At 31.1% G+C, this 25,824-nt stretch overlaps 1 protein-coding gene across 2 annotated transcripts; it reads right to left on the bottom strand.

Annotated features, from left to right (window-relative positions):
* Positions 1 to 14,133: 14,133 nt before the first annotated feature.
* On the bottom strand, positions 14,134 to 17,495 carry LOC132743817 (sodium-coupled monocarboxylate transporter 2-like). Of its 2 annotated transcripts, XM_060732383.1 has the most exons (3): positions 16,686 to 17,467; positions 15,158 to 15,226; positions 14,134 to 14,238 (listed from the first exon to the last, which is right to left on the bottom strand). In XM_060732383.1, exons 1-3 carry the CDS (start codon positions 17,040 to 17,042, stop codon positions 14,155 to 14,157), a joined length of 510 nt encoding a protein of 169 aa, XP_060588366.1. In that variant the 5' UTR covers positions 17,043 to 17,467; the 3' UTR covers positions 14,134 to 14,154. The 2 variants fall into 2 exon arrangements, with proteins under 2 accessions (XP_060588366.1, XP_060588367.1); XM_060732384.1 differs by lacking the exons at positions 14,134 to 14,238; positions 15,158 to 15,226 and adding an exon at positions 15,394 to 16,304 and having other exon boundaries at positions 16,686 to 17,495.
* Positions 17,496 to 25,824: the final 8,329 nt, after the last annotated feature.

The following is a 25,824-nucleotide window of genomic DNA, read 5'->3' as shown; positions in this document are numbered from 1 at the left end:
ATCTAGAAAATTAAATAGCAAATTAATGGTGATTGAAAGCTGAGAAAAAAGTGAAAAGATATTGCAGTATACCTATGAAACGTTGAATACGACAACAACTGACTGTCGTCTTTAATCTAAACACTTTGGTTTGTTTGCCTTGCTTTATCTTATATTGTAAAACAGAAAAATAGCTCTGTCGTATTACAAAATGCTGTTTCTTATATTATTCAGTGTTTAATTCAAACACTTTATCACTTCTTATATAGACATGACATGATTGAAAATGCCCTTTTTCATGATTTATGAAATTGTTTAAGCTTTTTTATTTAAACTTTCATTGTTTATTACGATTTTACAACAAGTCGTAAAAAATATATAGATTAGTATAAAAAGGAAAACAACTGACTTCCAAGGTCATATCAAAACAAGTAAATGGTTCCCATAAATAAAGGAAGACATCATTTGGAATTGTGTCGTAGTCTACACAAGTAAATGTTTCCCATAAATAAAGTAAGAAATACTTTGGAATTGTGTCGTAAGCTACTATCATTGTACTTATAAGGCATAATTAAAGGTTCTTTTGTCTTGCTTATTTAATCCTATAATAACGTTGCAAAATCAAAACAAAAAAGTACACGAAAGAGCATTTGTTGTTTTTTTGTTGTACTTATGTTGCCTGTTGTTATCATGCCTGTATACGTTTTGCTAGCAGTTGCATGTGTCGAATTCTTATCGTTTTGGTTTTGCAATAAACGTTTTATCATATCTGAAAATATGCAATCCTTGATACTACGATGACGCTTTGCAAAGAAACATAAATATACTATTTAAAAAGAACACGACTAACATTAGGTTAAACACTGTTAACATTAAAAAACTTAAAACAACAATCTTACTATTTATAAGTTAATATACATTTTACTGTCTAAGTATATTTCGTTTTGTACAGTGAAATGTATAATTCTATTTTTATTGTATATATTTCGTTTAATTTGAAATATCATCACAACTGTCACTCCACACAAACCACCACCATTATCCACACAACCACCATCATCAGCAACAAAGCCACTACCACTATTATTAACAACAGCATTATAACCACCAAAAGCACCACCGCTACCACCATCATCAATAATAGCCCTAGGACACCTGTTTTCTTTTAAAGAAGAACAGGTAATAATTTATGAATGGTTTTGTTGAATATATACATACGTTTTAGGATTTGACTGATACAACGAATACTTTTAGACGTTATTTATCTATAAATCAGTTTCTGTGAGTTCAAAATGACAGTTAACATTGTCTACACAAATCATACATCGTTACAATTTACATTTATCATTCAAATCTGTTTGATAAACATCAAATTGTTATCACAGTAAAAAAGAGTAAAGTAAGAATCCCTCAAGACAGCCCAACGCGGCAAGATTGAAAATGTAACAGGCTCGGTTTGCTTGAGCCTGTTCATGGACGGTGCAAACTACCGTCCACGCCCCCTAGCTCCGGCTTAAGCAGAATTCAATATTTAATATGAACAGGTAAAATTTAGAATTTTTAAACATCTGCAGATGTGTTCATATGGCGGTTATCACGAAACCTTGTGACACGTTAGTGCCATTCCATGAAAAGCGGCATATGGTGCCCAAGTAAAAAAAAACAGTAAACTCATTTTTCACATTGACAATAGTATAACGCTAACATTTTATTTAGCGCGTTTAAACGTTATGTTTATATAACGAAAATGACGTCACTTCAAAATATATGAGCAGTCGTTTAGTGAACATGTACCAACTGTCCAATATGAAAATAATATTTTTTATCCAATACGGGAATATATTGGACGGTCACGAGGTACAAATGCAGATATTGTCGATTGGTTAGATTCATTAGATATTTAATTAAAGTGCTTATAATATAACAGCAAAATTGTGTACTGACACAAACATGTAAGTTCCTGGCTAAATTAAAAAAAAAACATATATCATACACTTGTATTGACATGAATACAGATTTGTATCAGGTAATCACTTTATCACTTGTCTACGTAATGGTGATAATGAATAGCAGTATCAGAAATATCAGACAACGTTAGGCAAATAGAAGAAAAAACGATAATTCGTCACGGAAAACAATATCCTGAATATTCTGTGTATAATTTGGTATGATGATTTGTAAGCTTCAAATACTATCAAATAACACACATATTACTTTTTTAATATACATCACTGAACCTGCCAAGTGACATTATAATAAATGTACTGAAATAATACAATAAAATAATACACTAGAAGCCTGGAAGATAATGATAATTATCATAATAAATTTGAAAAAAGGATAATTTCAGTATACTAGTTCATACACTTTATGAATGTGACACATAGTTATTCGTTCTGACATTCTAGTCTATATGCATAAAAAATGAGAGCAATTACGATTACTACAACAGTATTACATTATATGTGTTTTGTTGACAACACTCTGAAAATTATATATATATTTAGGTAAGTTGTCATGAATTCTGAATGAACAATATCCTGTATAGGGTTAAATACGATATGAATACGATAAGAAGTAATGTTGTTATTATAATAATATATTACATCACACATAGTTATTATCCACACTTATTAATCATGTATTTGAGCATATCAACCCAACGCCCATATAAAAGTCTCTTAATATCTGTCAAACAATCAATAGTCACTTAATCTCTGTCAAACAATCAATAGTCACTTAATCTCTGTCACAATCAATAGTCACTTAATCTCTGTCAAACAATCAATAGTCACTTAATCTCAGTCAAACAATCAATAGTCACTTAATCTCAGTCAAACAATCAATAGTCACTTAATCTCAGTCAAACAAACAAAAGTCACTTAGTCTCTGTCAAACAACCAATAGTCAAACAATCAATAGTCACTTACTCTCTGTCAAACAATCAATAGTCACTTAATCTCAGTCAAACAATCAATAGTCACTTAATCTTAGTCAAACAAACAAAAGTCACTTAGTCTCTGTCAAACAACCAATAGTCAAACAATCAATAGTCACTTACTCTCTGTCAAACAATCAATAGTCACTTAATCTCAGTCAAACAATCAATAGTCACTTAATCTTAGTCAAACAAACAAAAGTCACTTAGTCTCTGTTCAAACAAAACCAATTAGTCAAACAATCAATAGTCACTTACTCTCTGTCAAACAATCAATAGTCACTTAATCTCTTGTCAAAACAATCAATTAGTCACTGTAATCTCTGTCAAAATCAATCAATAGTCACTTCAAAATGCTCAGTCAATACCAATCAATAGTCACTTAAATCTTCTGTTCAAATCAATCAATAGTCACTTAATATCTGTCAAAACAATCAAGTAGTCAAACTTAAATCTCAGTCAAACTAAACAATAGTCCACTTAATCTCAGTCAAAACGAATATATAAGTCACTTAATCCTCTTGTCAATAACAATCAATAGTCACTTGTAATCTCAGTCAAACAAATCAATAGTCACTTAAAATTCTGTCAATCATCAAAAGTCACTTAATCTCAGTCAAAAATGCAATAGTCGTCACTTAATCTCTGTCAATTAGCAAATCAATTTATCACTTATCTCAAGTCAAAACTATATCAATAGTCCACTTAATTATTCAGTGAATTACAATCAATAGTCACTTAATCTCTTCAAACATCAATAGTCACATTATATTTCAGTCAAACTATCAATATGTCAATACAATCCAACATAGTCAATTCTTTAATCTCGTCTAACAATCAATAGTCAACTGTATAAATTCTCTGTTCAAGCTAAATCAATAGTCACTTATCTCTAGTCAAAAATCATGTCACTTAAGTCTTGTTCTAATGCTAATCAATAGTCAACTTAATTCTTCAATCAAAACTACTCAATTTAGTCAACTTAATCTCCAGTCAAACATTAATAGTCCCACTTAAGTGTCAATTAAAACAATCAATAGTCCTTAATCTCAGTCAATGCAATCAATTAGTTCAGACTTTAACCTCTGTCAAGTCAATCAATTAGTCACTTAATTTCAAGTCAAACAATCAATAGTCACACTTAATCTCTGTCAAGCAATATCAATTAGTCCCCACCTTAATCTCAGTCAAACAATCATATTCCACTTAATCTCTTGTCAACAATAAATAAGTCCATTAATGGTCATCAAATCAATCTCAATAGCCACTTTAATTTTTCAGTCAAACAATCAATAGCACTTTATCTCTGTCAGAGCAATAAATAGTCACCTTAATCTACTTCCAAGACAATCAAAGTCCACTAAATGTCCAGTAAACAATAATAGTCACTTAAATCCGATCAAACAATCAATAGTCCTTAAATTCAGTCAACAATCCAATAGTACTTAGGCTTCTGTATAAGCAATCAATATCACTATGTCAGTAAATAAATCAAATAAGTCACTTATATCCTTCAGTAAAAAACAATCAATTAGTCCACTAATGCAGTAAACAATCAATAGTCCACTTAAATCTCATCAAACAATCAATATGTCACTATCTCAAGTCAAACAATCATAGTCATTAAGCAAAAACAATCAAAAGCACTTAATCTCAGTCAAACAATAATTAGTCACCTAATGTCAGTTAAAAACAATCCAATCCACTTTAATCTCAGTCCCAGACCAAAATCAATAGTCGACTTTTAATCTTCTGTCAAATAATCATAGTTCACTTGAAACTCTGTCAAACAATCATAGTCATTAAATCCTGTCAACAGTCAAATGTCAACTTTAAATCTTGTCAAACTATCATAAGTCCCTAAACTCATCAAACAATCAATAGTCAGCTTAATCTAGTCAATACAATGCAATTAGTCCCTTAATCTCATGCAAACAATCATTAGTCCATTTTTAATGTCAGTAAACAATCAATATCACTTTAATCTCTGTCAAACAATAAAATAGTCCTCTTAATTCTCATCAAAATCATATCCACTTAATGTCAGTAAACAATCAAAGTCTTTAATCCATCAAACAATCAATAGTCCACTTAATGTCAGTAAAACAATCAATAGTCACTTAATCCAGTTCAAACAATCAATAGTCCACTTAATGCATAAAACAATCAAATAGTAACATTTAATCTCAGTCAAGCAATCAATAAGTCACTAATCTTCAGTCCAATACAAATCAAATAGTCCCCACTTAAATGTCATAAAAAATCAATAGTCCACTTAAATCTTCAAGTCAAAAAATTCATTAGTCTACTTAAATGTCAGTAAAACAATCAATAGTCACTGAATAATCTAAGTCAAACAATCAAATAGTCACTTAATGTCAGTAAAAAACAATGAGTCACTTTAATCTCAGTCAAGCAATCAATAGTCACATTAATTGCAGTCCAAACATCAATAGTCCACTAATGTATTAAAAACAATCAATAGTTCCCCACTTAATCTCATAAACCAATCAATAGTCCACTTAATGTCAAGTAAACAATCAATAGTGCACTTATCCAGTCAAAAACAATTAATAGCCACTTAATGTCAGTAAAACAAATCAAATAGTCACTTAATCTCAGTTCAAACAATCAATATCCCAAACTTAATCTCTGTCAATAATCCAATACGTCACTTAACTTTCTGTCCAAACATTCAATAGTCACTTAAAATCTCTGTCAACAGTCAATAGTCACTTAATCTCGGTTGTCCTAAACTGTCAATAGTCATTAATGTCTGTCAAATAAATCAAATATCACTGTAATATCTGTCAAATATCAATCAGTCACTTAATCTCTTGTCAAATATCAAATAGTCCTGTAATCGTCTGTCAAACAATGGCAATAGTCACCTTTAATCTCTGTCCCAAACAATCCAACTAGTTTCTTTTTTTATTTGGCAGAGACAGAACAAGTGTCCCCGAATTAAATTGTGAAAGAAAATATCTCACGGAGTAGAATGAAAACAAAATCAGAATGCATAATGGTCGGTTGTTCAGTGTATATCAAAGAGAGAGTTATTGATCTCAAAGTTATTGCCTACACCAGCTAATGAAACAAAAGAACACTATATTTTCCAGTAAAACTATAAAATAAACTGTACAAATACATGCACAATTACGTGTATTTCTGTAAAATATAATAAACAAAATGCTTTTTTTTTCTTTATTCTGACAAAAAAGTAAAAGCAACAAACTAACAAAACAAAGTAAACTTATCAATGTCTTATTTCTTGATAATATTACCCGTGTTTTTTTCAATCAGCACTGTGCATGTTTCAGGGAAAACATAAACTATTCTATCATTTTTCAGACATTCGCCAGAATAGGTTTTAATTCGGTGTAATTCCGAGGGACGGGTATTACGATCCGAACCGCAAACACACGTCATACATTTTGTCTTGTATATTCTACCATATTCTATCATAATTTTATTTATTTACCTATATTAACCAATCTTCCATGGAAATTTATCTCATTACACCCGCAACTATTTTCGTACAACAGCATATAAAATTACAACTTTATTCACAAAGGCAAAATAACGTCATCCAAAGCATGCTTTTGTACAGAACGAAATTATCCTGGCACCCCATGGCAGATAAAGTTCCCGGCATGAGTTAAATTAACGAACACACCAGTCTGTTTTGCAAATAATACTTTACAATCGATGTAATAATTAATGCTTATAAATGAAAGTCTGGGTTTCTATTTAGTGACATAAAACCCATATTACTCAGAATATCACTCACAGTGATGTAAACATAGCTTTGTTGATTTTATTTTTTTGTATTATTTTTATTATTATAATTATTATTTTTTTTTTTTAGTTTTTGGCCTAAATATTTATTAATGATTCTGTAATTTTCCTTATAAATATATAGAGATAATATATAGATACGCAAGGGTTGTTTCCAAAAAGTAAATAGGACTAAGAGTCTATGTCTCCATAAAATCATTAAGATTTAAAAATTTTCACCACTATCAGGCAAATAAGTTAAATTGTTTTTTTTACATCTTCAGCATAGTTTAATGAATTAATTGCGCCTAAAGCGCGTGTTTCCCCTTTGGATATTAAACTTAACCATCGGTAAAGCACCCGGCGCCAGCGGCATCAAAATATTTAGCTAAATTTGTAACTTTCAAGTTTATTCATATATGTGTCTTTTCCCCCAATTGTCACCAACTGAACCAATTTATCATATTAAAGTGTAATGTTGTTCCAAATTGACGTCCATTCAGACAAGAATCGCTTAAACTAATAACGTTGAAACAGCAAGTGATAATCGCAATTACAATTGTAGAAAAATGACGTTCGTTGGAAAAGCTTAAAAGTGTACGATCATTAAAATTTTTGCCAACAATAGCCCTACCTCCTTCAGCTACGTAACGGGGGGGGGGGGGGGGGGCTGAAAAGATTTAAATTTTCCACAGAAAATAATAGCAATTAGGAAACTCGTTTTCAGCTGGAGAAAAGCAAAGTTTCAAAGACGTGAATAATGAGATAGCAGACCACGAAGGGCAGGGAAGAAAGGCGGAAAATTGACGGACGTAGAAATAAATTGCAAATAGCAGCTAAAAAAAGTATGGCGATATACAGTCCGCGAACTGTCCCGGCATGTTTGGATGTTGCATCGGGATAACGTTTTCACGTTCTAAGAAAATTATTTGAATTAGGGGAAATTATTTTAAACAACTATTTATTAAATAATATATATATATATATATATATTATATATATAATATATATATGTGTGTGTGTTGATCAATTGAATATAATTTGGATAAATGGATTACGCGGTAAATTATTGGTAATCGCATTGTTTCCTCGAATTTTTTTCGTTTTAATTAAATGATATGCCTGTGCCAGTAATAAGAGAATATTTTCAACTAATAAGCAATTTTTAATTTTACGTATCATAATCATATTGTTTAAGAAATGTAAAGCTAGCATTGTGTAAATAAGTAATATAAATCATTGTATTTACAATTATATGTCCATTCCCGTTTAGCCTTCACGAAATACTCAAAATCATGAGATCAAACCGAAAAGTTCGGCACCGGCAAATGTTCGGATAAAGAAATGAAAATGTGATTGCTTTTTTTCGCTACATCTCCACAGATGAGTTTCCTGCATTATAGTTACATGATTCAAGCAACCTACGAAACATTGTAGAGAATAATTTCAGAAAATGACGCCTGTTTTACATTTTTGATATTTAATTTTGCGACTGTCATCGGAACGTTAGTTTATTTAACAATTAGCGTGCGCCGGGTCGCGTGACCCGCTTGTCGATTTGTAGTTGTACAGATTGTTGTTTTTAAACAATATTGTATTGATTTTCACTGTAAATATAGAGGACAAATTCCCGCTAGTTCGAGTTTGTAACTCGTGTACGTAGAGAAAATGTGAACAGTAAGAGCTGCACGTCCTATTACTTTTTGATACAAACCTCGTTATTTGTTAGTTTAGTGTAAGATAGGAAATATACTTTCACCGAGGGAGCACCAAAAGTATAGCGGCGCCACTCGTGAAATACTGGATTTTAAAATGTTCACAAGGTGAAATAAAGGTTCGATCTTACACTAAACATAAACAAATTTTTTCTTTTTATATAATTGCAGGAAACTTTTGAAATAAAGACATTAAACCTATACTTGAAATAAAGAAGGCCCAGCCAAAAAATAATACAGACGTGACCGTCCATTTACGACCGTCACGTCATTAAGTTTGGTTCCCAGTAAAGTGCCACGCTGGTAATTTAACTGAAATAAACGTAAGGGCCTTTAAATTCAAAACAGTGAGATTTATCAAATTTGTTTGAAACAGTCAAATTACCCAGATTTTTATATCACTGATATATTCTATAACCCACGAAAAGCAATCTAAAACATTGGTTTATCTTGTTCTTATTAAGCCATCATTTCTCGTTCAATAACATAACTGCAAACTAAAAGTAATTATTTCTCCCCGACCCAATGATGAACTTATTCCCCTGTTGAAACTTCATCCTTTAAGTTACGACTGAGCTTATAAACTTGTTCAGGTAACCTTCGACCCCTGACAGAAAAACTCACTTAATCGCATTTTAAGTACCATATGAAAGAGAATTTTAAGGAAATTTTAAGTCAACAAATTAATTTCATCCTACTCAAAGAACTTGATTATGTTGTCTCGCCAAAACAGGGAACATTTTCCCAATTTTAATTTTTCTTTGATTGTTTTCCCCTTTTTCATGTAAATTTTTTTCCCGAGATTTTTTTAATTCATGTATATATTATCAATGGCTAAAATACATGATATAATGGGAATAAAAAATTAAAATGAAAATATAAAAGGAAGGGTTACTTTCTTACGTGGTACATTTTTTAAATAACGGACCTAAAAAATAAAAGTATGTTATTTAAAAGGGCCTGTGGGGTTTAAATGGACGTGTGGGGAAACTTGAAGTTGTTGAAATCCCGCTTTTTTATAAAATTTTAAGGGGAAAAATTACAAATTTTTTTTTTGCTTTTAAAAATTTATTGCGGTTAAAAGTTAGGTTGCATGCCCGTTTTGGGCTGGCTCTTGAATTAAGGTGTATTAATAAGGGGGTGTTTTCGAAAAACTGGTTTGATTGCAAAATTTTTAAAAAATAAAAAAAGCTGCCCCCGTGTATTTTATCATATCAACGGTTTAGGGTTCAATATTTTGACATACGTTTTACAGATTTGCTACTTTTCGTCATTACATATTTACGCGTGCGTTATGGAATGAACTGAATGAGATAAATGTTAAAAAATTGTTTATTTTTTTCATCAAAACATGATATTACTTTTACGATATATCTTCAATCAACATTGTCAGGATTGAGCACAGCAGACCAGGTGTGGTAACTGAGGAAAACTCCTGATAGTGAGACAAAGTGTATGATTACTGAAGATCTTCACACACACACACATATATATATATACGCAGAAACTCATAAACCTGCATATGACCCTAACAATCTATAAGTCAGCAGTCTAAGTTGTACGGCGCTGATATATCATGTTTTGACCCTTTTTGAAAACTTTAGCATAAATTGATATATTTTTCAAGTATGCATATAGTCATGGTGAGTAATTCACCTAAACTAAAATGCACAATGACCTAAAATGATTCAAATAATATGTATTGCAAGGAACTTTCTTTACATGTTAAAAAAGGAATTAGCAAAAAAGATTATAATTGAAGAAAAATACATTAACATTGTTGAACCTGTACTATGATTTACTTTATACATGTTATATAACCAGTGCTGTGAATACCTTTTAACATTAATATTGATCATAGTAAATAACATATAATTGCTTATTATATCTTATATTTAATATTTAAGTAAACAACGAGTTAGTATATTAAAAACAAACGCTGGAATAATGGGTAAATTTTAAATTTTAATAGAACTGATACTATTTTAAAGGTGGAAAAAGTGAAGACATCCATATGTATGCAGATGTATGCTGTTTTGTCTAGAGACTGAATGAACCTATCAATCTTAGTCCAATTTTAAAAAGGAAATATCAGTGCATTTTTATAGCAAAATGCAATAACAATATGCGTAGCTATTTTTTATATTTAGTACCACGGAACATGAGCCATTGTAATGTGTATTATATCCAATAAAAGAACTGTTAATCTACACTTGTACGACTAACAAAACATGTACTTCAACACGGTTAAATGCTATTTTGGGTAAATGATATTGTAATTGAGTATCATAGACATGTGTTTAATGATTACTTCAGATAATACTTTGAACATCACGCACTTAAGATTAATCGAGTGTATGTGCACATAACATATGATAGTTTATTATGATACATTAAAATTCACATGTATGCATTTTTTCTAATGCCTCAATTATTATATAAATAAGTTGCTGGTATCGATTTTTGAGTATGGCATCAAACATTTGAGATTGTCGTTAGTTGTTTATGCTGTAGTCCCCGTTGCAGTATGCTTGCTATCATTTTTCATTGCAAACATTATATAATATCAGAATATCATATTCATTCATTGATATGTATAGCTAATTTCAGAAGAATGAAACATACACAATTATAGAAACAATCAAACTATTGTACAGTGATTATCTATAAAGTAGTTGTCAGTTTTTAACACAATCTCTTTTTATAATGTCAAACAAAAATTTATGTCATCGCGATCTTGTCCTGTATCACCACGTGGTACTATGAATAAAACCGGATTAAGTCCTTAGTACTATACAGGAACGTATATACCGTTGGAGTAAAGGCAAACTGCCTTTCAGAGGAAAAATGTTTAAAACATATTATCGTTCTAAATGTCATTACAATTTGTTTAACTATGTGTGTTTTTAAAGATATATTTTAAAAAATTAAGAAGACGGTGCAGCTTTAACTATTCGACACATCATACATAATGTTACATTTAAAATATGAACAGAACATTAAACAAAATCTATTCTATAAGAAATATCTACCTCATCTTAGGGTAAATTGACAATTATAGAAGGCAGAAAAGTACGTATATCAGAAAACGATAAGTAAAATTAAGAGTATCTGCAGAACAAATGTTGATGACTATTATGATATAAGTAAGTTTCAATTCTCACAACTTGTTTGGTCTGACAAAATATGAATGAAAAACCTTAGCTCCTTCAAATCGTGTTCTTACAATTCTTTTCAGAATATCAATCTTTTAATTGTAAATATTATGATTAATGTTATGGGGTTTCAACGCATCTTAAATTAATGTCAGTATGAATAGTGGGTTTCATTTCATATAGTGATTATGACATTTCTTTTAAATAAGATTAGAAATAAATTACTTTGTTTAGATGTTTACAATAAGAAACTAAACAAAAAGGTAATTAAAGTGTCGACACATTTTATTTTTAAACTTCAAATCCCACAATGACTTAATATACAGTTATACAACCACTGTCAACAAAAATGCACTTTAAAACTGTATGTAAGTAAAAACAAATAAATCAACCAAGTTCCTTACTGCTTTAAAAGGGCTGACGAAATTCAAATCGGTTACTATAGTATCGTTCACATTAAGTGAAGAAGCAATGCAGTGGGTATCTTTATCTAAATTAACACCGTGACACCGTGCTGATGAAAATATGGCTGTTTTCTTTTGTTGAATAAAATTTGTTCTTGGTATAAGATTTTTCGAAAATAACAGACTCTCTATCATAATTAAATACTTTCTTATAACTTTATTGGATATGAGTTAGATTCTTCAATATAGCATCAAAGACGTTTTAAATGTCTAGAACAAATTTTATTGCAAATACTTATCGGTACAGTCCTTCTGAGAAATAAACGACTCTTTAACATCATTATTATGTCCATTTGCTTAGCAAAATACAATTGCATCGATCTGCAAAGAAAGGCATACATCTTTGTTTAAAATCATACGTGAGCCGTATGTTCGGAATTCGCTAATAATATAACCCTTAACTCTATATAACGATATGACTTTTGTTATAATAGTTTAAAAACATAGCTAACACAATCGTAAGTGTTCAACAAGTGTTACCGAACGATCAAAGCTATCTTAAAAATCTAAAGAGTTGCTATAATTATATTGTTTTAATTTCCTAAAGAAGAAAAAAAAACACATATAGGAATCCTTTTGTAAATATATTAAATTTGTTAAGTTTAAAACTTAATAAAATTTGTTTCTCTGAAGTGTGTTTAGCTACGTCAAATAAACAAAACTGAAATTTACAATTGAGTATTTATTTTTATATATCGTACACACGAGATAATTAAGTGGTAGGCACGAGTTACTATGAGGTGCGAACGAGATAATTTAGTCGTACGCACGAGATAATTAACCAATCGGATTATACTATAATATATGCATGCTCTAAGTTAACTAGAAATGTGCTATAGGACCTGCTTCACCTGCCTGTCATAGTACCATATATATACAAGCTATTGATTGGACAATTGTGACCCGAATATTTGACCCAATTATCTCAAAAATATTAGGTGTCATCTACTGATCAGGTGCAATGTTCATACATTATAGCTCATAATACTGCACTTTTGGTCACGTGACCACAAAGGTCAATTTACACGGCCCAAATAGCTCGGCTGAGGTATGTTATTTAGTGATTATTTTCTCTCGAGCCGATTTAAATTTTGTTACATTGCCTACAGACCGCGGCATTTCTGATGCTTCCTAAACATGCATTTGGTGTCGTCTAACGTTTTGTTTTTCTGAGAACATTAAAATTTACAAATTTGTCGATGACATCGTACACACTCTTGTATAAAAGTATTGATAATAACAATATCCAATACAGCACGTCAGTGCTTAGTAGAATTACGTGTTTTGAAATGTATAAGGGAATGTTTTTTATGAAAAAATAACAGGTTTTCTGCTCCCCCATTTATTATCGTATTTATTTAAAAAAAATGGTCCAAGTTACAGAAATGTCAACGTACACGTACAGCCTAGAAAATATCAACGTATACACGCCCAATTTAGTTTGAAAGTGGTCTGAACAGGATGCTGCAACTTCGGAGTAGGTGGCTTTTTCCAACAAAAAGCTGGCTTTCTATTTAGATTGCCCTAAGTAATGTTTTCTTCAAAGGAAACAGTGCTTTAAGAAAATAAAATCCAGTTACTCAGACTGTTTGATGATTTGCTGAAACAGTCTTGCGGACTACTTTTTTCTTATTTCTGCCATTACACAAAATTTAAGGGAAAGTCTTTCAAATTGTAATGTCAAAAAAAGAGAGGAAAATGTTTGTAGTAAAGAGAAAATTCAAGTATTTTTTTTTTCTAAAAATACAGGATTTAGTTTTATTTTGTGGTATGAAAATTATAATATTTCACGCGTGGCTACTGCCACTCATAAAATATTTATTTTCATACTACTCATTTCATCTCATTCATATTCATCAATATTTCATTTATAAGAATATAATAAAAATATATGAGCCGCGTCACGACAAAACCAACGTAATGTGTTTGCGGCCAGCATGGATCCAGACCAGCCTGCGCATCTGCGCAGTCTGATCAGGATCCATGCTTTTCGCTATCAGTTTCTCTACTTGTAATATGGTTTGTAAGCGAACATCATGGATCCTGATCAGACTGCGCGGATGCGCAGGCTGGTCTGGATCCATGCTGGTCGCAAACACACTATGTTGGTTTTGTCATGGTGCGGCTCATATATTAGTAACTAGAATATATACATTACCAGCTTCTAGTGCAGTTGATGGAGCATATGAGGCTATTCCCATATATAATATCTGAAATATAAACATGTACATATATAGATGATATTGAATGAGTGTAGGTTCAATATTGAATATATTGAACGAGTTGAATAAATTTAGTAATAACATTACACGAATATTGTATTCTTTTATTAACATTTCCCAAATAAGAATTGTTTAAGGTGAAAAGAATCGGTCTAGTGTACTAAATAAAGTTACGGAGACATTTCACGGTGTTCGTAAACGCTTGATGAATGAACGAACGAACGACCAACTGACTGAAAGGACGAAGGAATGAACGAACGAATGAACGAACGAACGAACGAACGAACGAACGAACGAACGAACGAACGAACGAATGAATGAATGAATGAAACAGCGTACAAACAAAACAATGATACAAATAAAAAAAATTAAAAAAACAAGAGAAATTTGTGAACTTCGTCTGCGAAGGGGGAGCAAAACTTACAATTAAACAACAACAACAACATCAAGAAGAAAAATAATTTCGCTACAGTCGGTCTTCAAAATAATCATTTTCTTCTTTGTGATTTACAGAAAAATAATTGGACATTCGTAAATATTGTATATCGCAAATGATGTCACGTCAAAGTATATGCACGACCGTGCAATACCGATTTTAAGAAGTCGCAAAATCGGCACGGGTATGTGATAAATTACGTAATGCACAGCGGGCTATTTGTATTGTTTTATTTTATGTTATGTTTATTCAACAGTAGTACGGCACATTGTGCTAATCGTAATTATGTTCATGCTTATTTTTGTTTTTCGAATATTGCACGAAATATGTACTTTTAATGTGCAAATACAGTATGTACTTATACAAACAATACATTGACTATATAATGCTTGGTGTTGTTGTTTTTGTTTGTTGGTGGTGTTGTTTGTTGATGTTGTTGTTGTTATTGTTGTTGTTTCAAAACTAACTCACCTGTTGTACAATCATTATAAGGGTGCCTGTGAGTTTTGCGTATTTCGAATTAAACCGCAGCTCCAAATACTGAAACAAAATAAGAACATTTGTCGGGAAATAACAGATGACAGAATTAAAACGTAGCTCCAAATACTGAAATAAAATAAGAAAAATTGTCCAAAAATAATAAATGACAGAATTAAACTGCAGCTCTAAATACTGAAATAAAATAAGAACATTTAAATGTCCAGAAATAATAAATGACAGAACTAAACCGCAGCTTCAAATAATGAAATAAAATAAGAACATTTGTCCAGAAATAATAAATGACAGAATTTAACCGCAGCTCCAAATACTGAAATAAAATAAGAACATTTAAATGTCCAGAAATAATAAATGACAGAATTAAACCGCAGCTACAAATAATGAAATAAAATAAGAACAGTTGAATGTCCAGAAATAAAAAATGACAGAATTAAACCGCAGCTACAAATACTGAAATAAAATAAGTACATTTGTCGGTAAATAACAGATGACAGAATTTAACCGCAGCTCCAAATACTGAAATAAAATAATAACATTTGATGTCCTGAAATAATAGATGACAGAATTTAACCGCAGCTTTAAATACTGAAATAAAATAAGAACATTTATCGGGATATAATAGAAGACGGAATTAAACCGCAGCTCCAAATACTGAAATAAAATAAGAACATTTGAATGTCCAGAAATAATAAATGACAGAATTAAACCGCAGCTACAAATACTGAAATAAAATAAGAACATTTGAATGTCCAGAAATAATAAATGACAGAATTAAACCGCAGCTACAAATACTGAAATAAAATAAGAACATTTGAATGTCCAGAAATAATAAATGACAGAATTAAACCGCAGCTACAAATACTGAAATAAAATAAGTACATTTGTCGGGAAATAATAGATGACAGAATTAAACCGCTACTCCAGATTCTGAAATAAAATAAGTACATTTGTCGGGAAATTATAGGTGACAAATTAAACCGCAGCTCCAAATACTGAAATAAAATAAGAACATTTGTCAAGAAATAATAGAATTCGTTAAGCCGAAGCTCCAAAATTGAAATAAAATAAGAACATTTGTCGGGGAAAAATAGAAGACGGAATTAAACCGCAGCTCCAAATACTGAAATAAAATATGAACATTTGTCGGGGAATAACAGATGACAGAAGCAACAAGAAGTATCTTTAAAAAGATACTCGGACGAGGTAACCCGCATGTCAATAAGTTAGTCCATGACATTTTCTTGTCCGCTTCGTAACTTTTAAGCTGCTGAAAACTGTGTAAAAACTTAGTTTTAAATTTTCTTATGTTTCTTATGAAGATTGTTATTATTAAATAATGGCTTCTATAAGATTCTGCTTTCGGCTAAAATCTATAATTATTGTTATGTTATTATTTACACATGTACACATATTCTAAATTAGAATATTTGTAAAATATGTTTAAACCAAATTAATTCGTAACTGTGAAGGTGGACGAGAATTTTTGGAGATAAAATCTTACCTCAAAGCTGCTGGTTAGTGTCAGTGGATACAGAAGTGGTACGAACAATATTGTGGACAGAATAATTGCGAGGATCATTCCAAGGAGGTAGGTAAAGTATAAAGTTCCTGCGGTGTACATTTCCGCTGGCGTTCCTAGAATCAAAATGGCCGACATAAATGACACAAGAATGCTGACAGCAACCGGAAATAATTGCATATTCCTACCTCCCATCAGGAACTCTCCAGTTGTATTTTTCTTTTCACTGCAGAATTCTTTGACAGCATAGAATATACCGATTCCCGCGGATACAGCAAGCATAGCGGCGAATAACACCCAGTCCCATGTTTCAAAATTCCTGACTTCGTCATCAGCCATAATTTTATTCACTTATTTGAAATAATAATCTATTAACTGGTAATTGTTAGCGGCTAATTTAAGAAACACAGAAATCCGTCACTACGGTTATTTATACATCCGTATAGGGTTTTAATATTTTAATACTGTATCCTCGAATGCACTTCGGTATGAAACATCATGTTACATATATTCGTGGTTTAAATCTTTAAGTAGTTAACCAAAGTGAGACGCATCATTAAGTTTCAACATAATTCGTATCTAACGAACGAGGGACGTCTAAGAAGTTCGGGGAAGTTCAAACAAGGAGCAAAGTCGTGCTCTATAACAAAGAGCGGAGTCATGGTCTATAACAAGGAGCTAAGTCGTGGTCTATAAGATGAAGCGAAGACGAGGTCTATATCAAAGAGCGAAGCTGTGGTCTATAACAAGAAGCGAAGCCGTGGTCTATAACAAGGAACGAAGCCGTGGTCTATAACAAGGAGCAGAGCCGTGGTCTATAACAAGAAGCGAAGCCGTGGTCTATAACAAGGAAGCGAAGCCGTGGTCTATAACAAGGAGCGAAGCCGTGGTCTATAACAAGAAGCGAAGCCGTGGTCTATAACAAGGAGCGAAGCCCGTGGTCTATAACAAGGAACGAAGCCGTGGTCTGTAACAAGGAGCAAATCCGTGGTCTATAACAAGGAGCAAAGCCGATGTCTATAACAAGGAACAGAGCTGTGGTCTATCAGTGACGCACTGGGCAAGTAATCCAGGGATGGCAGGTTCGCCTCCCCCACGCCTGCCAACACTTATAAATGGCCTTTTGGATGAGATCTTAAAATAGATGTTCAAGGCTCTACATCGGGCATGTAAAAAAATCAGGTGCCATGTTCTCAGAGGAAAGATCAAGTGATCCTGATTGTATATTCATTCTTTTTTAAAACTAAAGTTGATCGTGTTTTTGCTAGAATTGAATGGTACATAAAGATGATGTAAAATTTTGCTTATTTTCAATGAAACAAATGTTTGGAAAAACCGAAAGAAATACAAAAAAAATCGGATCCAAATAACGATCAATTTTAGGATCAATATCAATATTTAGATCAACAGTTAAATTCATGTATATAGTTGTTTTGTCAATTCAGCTGAACTTGACGTTGAAAAATTGAGAATAATGCTACTTTATATAACGAAAACCCTAGAACTTCAAAGACAACCCTCGTATAGAAAGACGCTGTCCATATAGCACGTATATAATGATCACGATGTAGTGTTTGCAAGTAGCGACTTTGAGTTATTTACACATAATAAATTTCGAATATTTACGATATGTGACATCTATGTTATGATAACTGAACGTCAGCTCAAGAAGGCAATATAAAACTTAATCAAGGTTTTGTGTAAATACGACGTTGTAAAACAGACGTGTTTATTCCCACTCAGGTTATCGTCGGGAATTTTTTGCTTTGTTCCATGTTTTTTTTATTCTTCCTGTATACAGAACGTACACATTGCTAATTAAAGGCTCACTATCCCTAAAAAAAAAACGCATTTATTTCCTTTTTTTCAAAAGCTTTTACGTGTCCTGTGTTAGTTTAAAAAAAAATACTTATTGGCTAGTTAGCTACATCATCTTTTTCTACTGTTGCCACTTTGTTTACTTTTGCTTCTTTTATGAGAGATAATTGGCGCTACTTTCTATCATAGGAATTTAACATGCTCTAAAACCATCTTTGACGTAATAAAACTCATGTTTGCTATTTTTAAAGAAGGAAAAATATATTTCTGAGGCATAATGTGCCTTTAAGGTAGTTAGGTGAACATCTGTGTTAATGACTTTTTTCAAGTATTTAAACAAAAACCAAAGCAAAAAAAATCTTTAAATTAAAAGTGCATGTGATTGAGTGAAGCAAGATAATTTGATTTTTATTTTAAAGAAACTCCTCTGAGAGCCAGAAATTTTAATTATTTCATATATTAAATTGGGCACTTAAAGCAAAAGGATATGCAAAAATGTTTTTTTTTTAAATATACTCAGAAATGAATTGAAAATCGTTTTCTTGTGTTATTCCTAGCCTGATTTGAGTGAAAAGCCTTGTAACGCTTTTTGGATCATATTGTACAACAAAAACTAATACCAAAAGTAGTTAGCGAATTATGTAAAATTTTGAAAAATTGAAAGTTATTCGATCTATATCAAATGAAATATTAAACTCGAAAATTTTTATTCAATCCCATTATGTCAAAAATATCAGCGGATTACCTTCAAAACGAAACGTTATTTACAATACATGCAACAGCTTTTGTCTAAATTTTGACATTTGTCACCATTCTTTCATTTTGATTTGTCCACTTCAGACACATTTTCTTATTACGGCATGGACATTTGGAACAATATACCTTTAAATATTCGTTATGTTAATTAAAGAAAAATACAAATCATATCTTGATGTATGAATAAGTGAGTGTGTGAATGAATGAATGAATGAATGAATAAATGAACAAACGAATGAAAGCAACGAACGAATGATGCAATATAGACCTTTTTACAATACGATTTTTCCATAGCAACCGATGTTTCATTTCGCGCATGTGCATTCTGCGTAGGGCAAAAGCGCAATAACGATAGACTACATTTAGCGTTCTTGAAGGCTATAAAAGACGTGATTATAAGTTTTGTCACCCAGAATGTTTGTGATGAATTAAAGCGGTAAGTACTTCAAACGTGAATAAATATTTATTACAGATATACAAAGTTAGCGGGATTAATAATTCAATGACCAAAAATCCTGTTCAATGTATCATACAATGACTTTTTCATCAGTAATTTAAATTGAAACAGCAGGGTGACTGCTTAATTGTTATTTGCCAGCTATAGTTTTCAGTATCATTCAACCGGGACGTTTATAGTACCATATGACATAGTTCATGACATAAAATTATAAAATTATCGTAATTTAAGTTACTTTTTAAGTTTATACCATCAATGATTATTAATTTTGTGAAGTGACAATCAAATAGAGTACGTGGCGTGCATTTTAATGTTTTACGAGAAACCGGATAAAATGTGTGTTATTTCATAACCCATCTTAACCTATCAAGAGTTTGAAACATTATTTAAATATATCTATGTGTGTTAAAAAGTTTCTGCTTGGCATCACAGTCAAGTCGGATAAAGGATAGTATTAGGTAAGCTGAAAACTAAAAATGCATTAATTATCACGTGTTCCAACTTATTTTCAGAATAATAATAAACCTCTATTTTATATGTTATAAAATTTCTTTAGTTTTTATAAGAACAATTTCAACAACAATTAATTTTATTTGATAATATATATATTTCGACAACTTTCTACAACAATTATCTCATTGTCATGTCTGTGATCGTAAGGGGGATTTCTTAAACAATCGTCATTTCCGTGCCATTTTGTGTCAATTTTTGCCACAAAGCTATACATGTATCTTTCATGTTTGTTTAAAAAGCTATTTTATATGATTTCTTAATTTTTACCTTAAACTAACTCGGAATTATCTATGAACTTCTACTACATTTCTATGTAGGGCAACGTTTTTTTTGCCCTACGCAGATTGCGCATGCGCGAGAAAATACTACTTCCGGTCAATTTTTCATAGCAACGGACCGCGTCGTAAAAATGTCTTTACGTACATGTATATGTTTGAACAAATTGTTGAGTCTCTGTCGAAAGTATATGAGTTGTCTTATGCTAAAAATTACATAGTATACATTCATTTTTCTACCTATGCATGTCATGTTGTTGTTGTTTTCTATTTCAGAAGGCCACATTGGAAATAAGATATATATGATTGCTATTGTATGTTCTTAATGTGTAACCTTCTTTAAATAAAGATATTATTATTATTAATATTATTATAATAATAATAATTATTATTATTATAAAAGAAAAATGTAGATCTGAACTTTAAATAAATAAGGAACGTTGCAAAGCCTTTAACTCAACCCGGGCTAAACTCAATGGGATTTTTAATTAAACTAATTAAACTCTGAGTATATTTCTTTATTATCTTTTGCATATTTTTTCCGTTTTTTTTAATGGCTTGCTTGATCTATGCAATATTGTCATTTTTATTTAGGCAGTTTTCTTTTGACCTCTTTAATGTCTCTAGGTTACATCTAAAAATCTTTTAGTCCCGAGGAAAGAGCGTTTTTATGAGTGTGCTCCAACAGTTAAATAATAGCAAGAGCTCATTAATGACTTCATAATTCAAATTTGTGTTTTTTATTGGAAAGTTAATATAGATAAATTGGAGATGGATTTTAATGTTGCGATTTCAACAGTGTAAATGTACACAGCTGTGAATAAGTTAATGTATAATCATAACATTTAAGTCTATACATGTTTGAAATGATCAAAGTTGCAAGCGCCATACTGTAGGGGTACTTTTTTTTACTTGCCATTGAGACCCCTGAAATGATACCATTTTGAATAATAATACAAACATCATTAAGGGAAGAAACAACAACAATTAAACTGTGCTTATGTCATTTATTAAATTAATAAATGACGATTCAACAAAATTGACAAATATAGTCGGATAGGAAAAACACTAAAATGTAATAACATATTTACACAATGACTTAACAATATAATTAACCCAGCCAATATACCATATACATAATATGTAATAGAGAAGGTGTCTATAACTATGGGTGTGAATATTTGCTCCAAATGTACATTTTAAAATAATCGTTATATATCTATCATAAATTGTTTCTTTTTTCTTAAACAATTCTTGAAAGTCTTTCATATTTCTTGAATGAATATATCTATTGAATATTAATTTTAATATCTATAGCTTGATAGTTTTACTCATAACAACTCATAACAAATCATACTGGGCTGACATGCTATGTATATACGATATAGACATAGATCTTGTTTGAAGAGCAATAGGAGTATTAACCACCTTGACAAAATGTATAAGAGTAGGTATCCATTAACAAAAGCTATGTTGCAGTTTTCTTGATTACGAGCAGAAATGTCCATTTACATTATTATAACAAAATGACGATGTGTATAAAATTTTGATTTTTATAAATCATGAATAACACATACAATATATGAGATAATCTTAAATTGAATTGAAGCATTATAAAGTAAGCAAGCTACTTAAAGCAATTTAAAGGTTTATTTTTTATTGTACTAAAATTTAAATCAAATGATTTCAAGTTCTTCACAGAAAGTTCATTTAGACGTTATGCTGGTCAGAGACTTTAGATTTTTTATATGAAAAGAGTCTGACAGTTGTGGCACAATTTCTAGATCGTCTCACTATTTGTTTATTGAACGATTTTCATCTAAAATTAGTTACCACAATGTGATTGGAAATTGGTCAACTATTAACTCTACACAAACTTGACATTTTCACATTATTCGTGTTGTCTATACAATTTTTTATTGTTCTATAAATACGGATGTACATGATATACATGTAGAAATGAAGTTACTTATATAACAAAACCTAAAACTTGATAAATGAGTTTATGATTGAAATAATTTTTCTTATATTATCAAGGTCCCTAAAATTATTCTACGTGCAGATTTTATAATTTGTATCGACACATGATCAACTTATCAATATTATCTTCACAATATCAGATACGTTTAGCATCTAGCTTCTAGAAAAGAACGTTAAGGATGTTGTTTAACTAAGGTTGGCCTAGTGCAGGAGCTGATTCAAAGAAAAATGCTTTTAGTTTGATCTTGATACATATAATTATTTATTTTATTTTTATGCTTACTAAAACATGATATAAAGAAAACACATATTTAATATTCAAAATAAAGGGGACACAACTGTTGTTCACGTATTGTAATTTCATTGACGAGTTTCCTCGCTTGGAACAATGTCGATACACATGTTTAATTGTGATTAAGAACTTTTGTCATATGTAATACAACTTATGTTAAAGCAAGACTATATGAAAAACATATATAAACGAGCATATTTTAAAAACATGTTTATCACATGTGTCCATATAAAAATATCCTCATACATTTAATCTCTATTCTCATGTTAAATTTTTGGATCAAATAATTAGATTCTGTATAAGTTTACACACTTGTTTTAAAAGAATATTGACATTTTTGCAAGTAGTAAATCTATTTAAGGTTTATAGACCAATAGTGTACATGTTGAGTCAAATGTGTGTATATTATATACGACAATCTGCAGGTTAGATTAATGTAGAGGTAAATTTAAATTATTTATTGTGAAGCTTTATTTGTCATCCAATTAAAACGCTGTAATTTTTAAAACTTATGTCTGTTAATTTTCATAGAAGAACAAAGGCAATACTTTATCAAAGTCCTTTTAAAGAGGCCTTCTATTTTTCCATAGTGCTTCGAAAGTGAATATTTATGAAGTCAAATAAAGAAGTTTCGGTTTCTGTAGAATGACACGTATGAACACTAACATATACATCATTCAAAAATGTATTTAAAAGTACTGTTAAATATTGAAGCGCTATTACTGCCGGAAGAGGTTTCAGAAACTGATTTTTCTCCACCTAAGTTTGTAAATAGTACGCATACAGCGGGACATAAGTTTATCTTTCTTTTTAATTAACATCAACATCAATTAATTTTCTGTACTCATCATACCTTTTCCATGTTCTTATTTGTCAAATTGACTTTGATACTTGAATGTCGTTTATTTTTTCGTCTGCTTAGTCCAAATGCACGGAAATCAGTTCAATCTAACTGGTGTCTTTAATCATGATTTGGTGTGTTTTGACCTCTGATATGCTCTGATGGGGTGACAGGTTTTGATCAATGCCGTCACTCTCAATTTTCTTTTATTTCAGATATAGGGTTTTTTTAGTCAATGTTTTCATTGTGTATTTTGTAATTGCTTGTAAAGGGCATTGCATGTTTAGGAAGAATACCAAAGGGGTACATGTCCAGGGGTGGGGTCGAAATGCTTGTCCTGGAGGTGTATTCAGGGACAGAGCCTTCCATATGTTGTCCAAAGGGTACCTGTCTTGGTGTTTGAAAATGCTTGTCCTGGAGATTTTTTAAGGAAAGTGCTTTCCATAGGTTTCCAATCGGTACAAATTCAGAGGCGGTGGGATGAAAAAGCCTGTCATTCGGGGTACTTTTTAGGATGTCCATTTCATGTTCATGAGCAAGTTTAATTAAGGATTTAACTTGCTTTTAAATTTCAGACCATCATTTCATATTGAACATTACGAAACATGTTTCTATGAGTATTGTATTTTATGTAATTATTTATTTATTCTTAACATATCTGCAATAAACAATGTATTAAATTGAGATTATCTATTCACTATTCACACTATAAATATTATCACAAACCAAATTAAAACAATATATTGGTAAGATAAAGAGATGAAATTTAAAACGTCATAAAACATAATAATACAATTATTATTTTTATATATATTTTTAATCAAACAATAATAGTCATGTCTGTTGAAATTGATGTTGTTACACACAGTGTACTGTAATTGCTGACCTGTATATTAGTTTCCTTTCAGCATAATTTTTAATCATTCAATAACTGGTTACATTTATACATTGTGTTTGTTTTATACATTTCAATAATTTTTATAATAATACAGACACATATTGAACAAGAGCACCGCTGAGCGGAGCATTATATGCCCGAAAAAGATTTTTTTCTTTTTAGAAAGGATGAAGCATTTGTAAAACATGGGAATTAAATAATTTTACTACGATTGAAGGACGGAATGATGCCAAGGATATTACACAATGTAAGCAATATTTTAGGGCATATAATTAATGTACTCAATATATGTGATCATGTAAGTTTGACAGTTGAAAAACTTTTACCAATATTAAAATAGAGAAAATAAGAATCCCTAAAGAAAACCCAGCACGGCAAAATTGTGAATGTTGTAGGCTCGGTTTGATCGAGCCTGTTCATGCACGGTACTGTCAAGTGCAAACTATCGCCCCAAGCACCGGCTTAAGCAGAATTCAACATTTAACATGAACTGATACAATTTTGAATTTCGAAACATCCGGAGATGTGTTCATTTAAGGTTATTTGATATTGACCTTTGACGTTGTGACACCAATATAGACATGGATTTTTTTATTCAATATAAGCAATCATCCTATAAAGTTTGAACACTGTAAACCAAACTGAACTTGTCATTTGCATCGAAAAGCACAAGTTTTAGTATTATGTCATTGTCACACTGCCCTTTGATCTTAGGAGCCTAAAATCAAGAGGGGTCAAGAATTAGACATGGCTGCACATCCTACAAAATTTTACAGCTGTATGTTGATTAATACTTAAGTTATTGAGCAAAAAACGTTTTCAGTTTTAAGGTAATAATGACATTGACCTTGTTATCCAAAAACTAATTGGAGTCTTCTATTCAATAAAGACAATCTTCCTATGAAGATTGAACACTGTGGGCTAAATTGAACTTAAGTTATGCTCCAGAAACCACAAATTTCATTGTAAAGATCATTGTGATCCTGACCTTTGACCTTATAATCCCAAAATGGAACTTTAGTTATGCTCCGAAAACAGTTTTCAGTTTTAAGGTAATAGTGATCTTGGCCTTTGACCTTGTGACTCCAAAATCAATGGGGGCCTTCTACCCTTTATGGATATTCATCCTATGCAGTTTTAATATTGTGGGCCGAATGGAACTTAAGTTATGCTTCGGAAACCAAATTGCTAACGGACAGACAGACGGACGGACGGACGGACGCCAGGGGGTATAACATAATATGCCAGAAATTCTTTCGGGCATATAAAAATTACAAAAAAATTATCAGAC

This window comes from Ruditapes philippinarum, unplaced genomic scaffold (genome assembly GCF_026571515.1).
Source record: "Ruditapes philippinarum isolate M1 unplaced genomic scaffold, ASM2657151v2 ctg8939_1_1_1_1, whole genome shotgun sequence".
In the NCBI taxonomy this organism is placed as follows: Eukaryota; Metazoa; Mollusca; class Bivalvia; order Venerida; family Veneridae; genus Ruditapes; species Ruditapes philippinarum.
The sequence above is the reverse complement of the archived record's forward strand: the minus strand, read 5'-3'. Positions and strand labels throughout refer to the sequence as shown.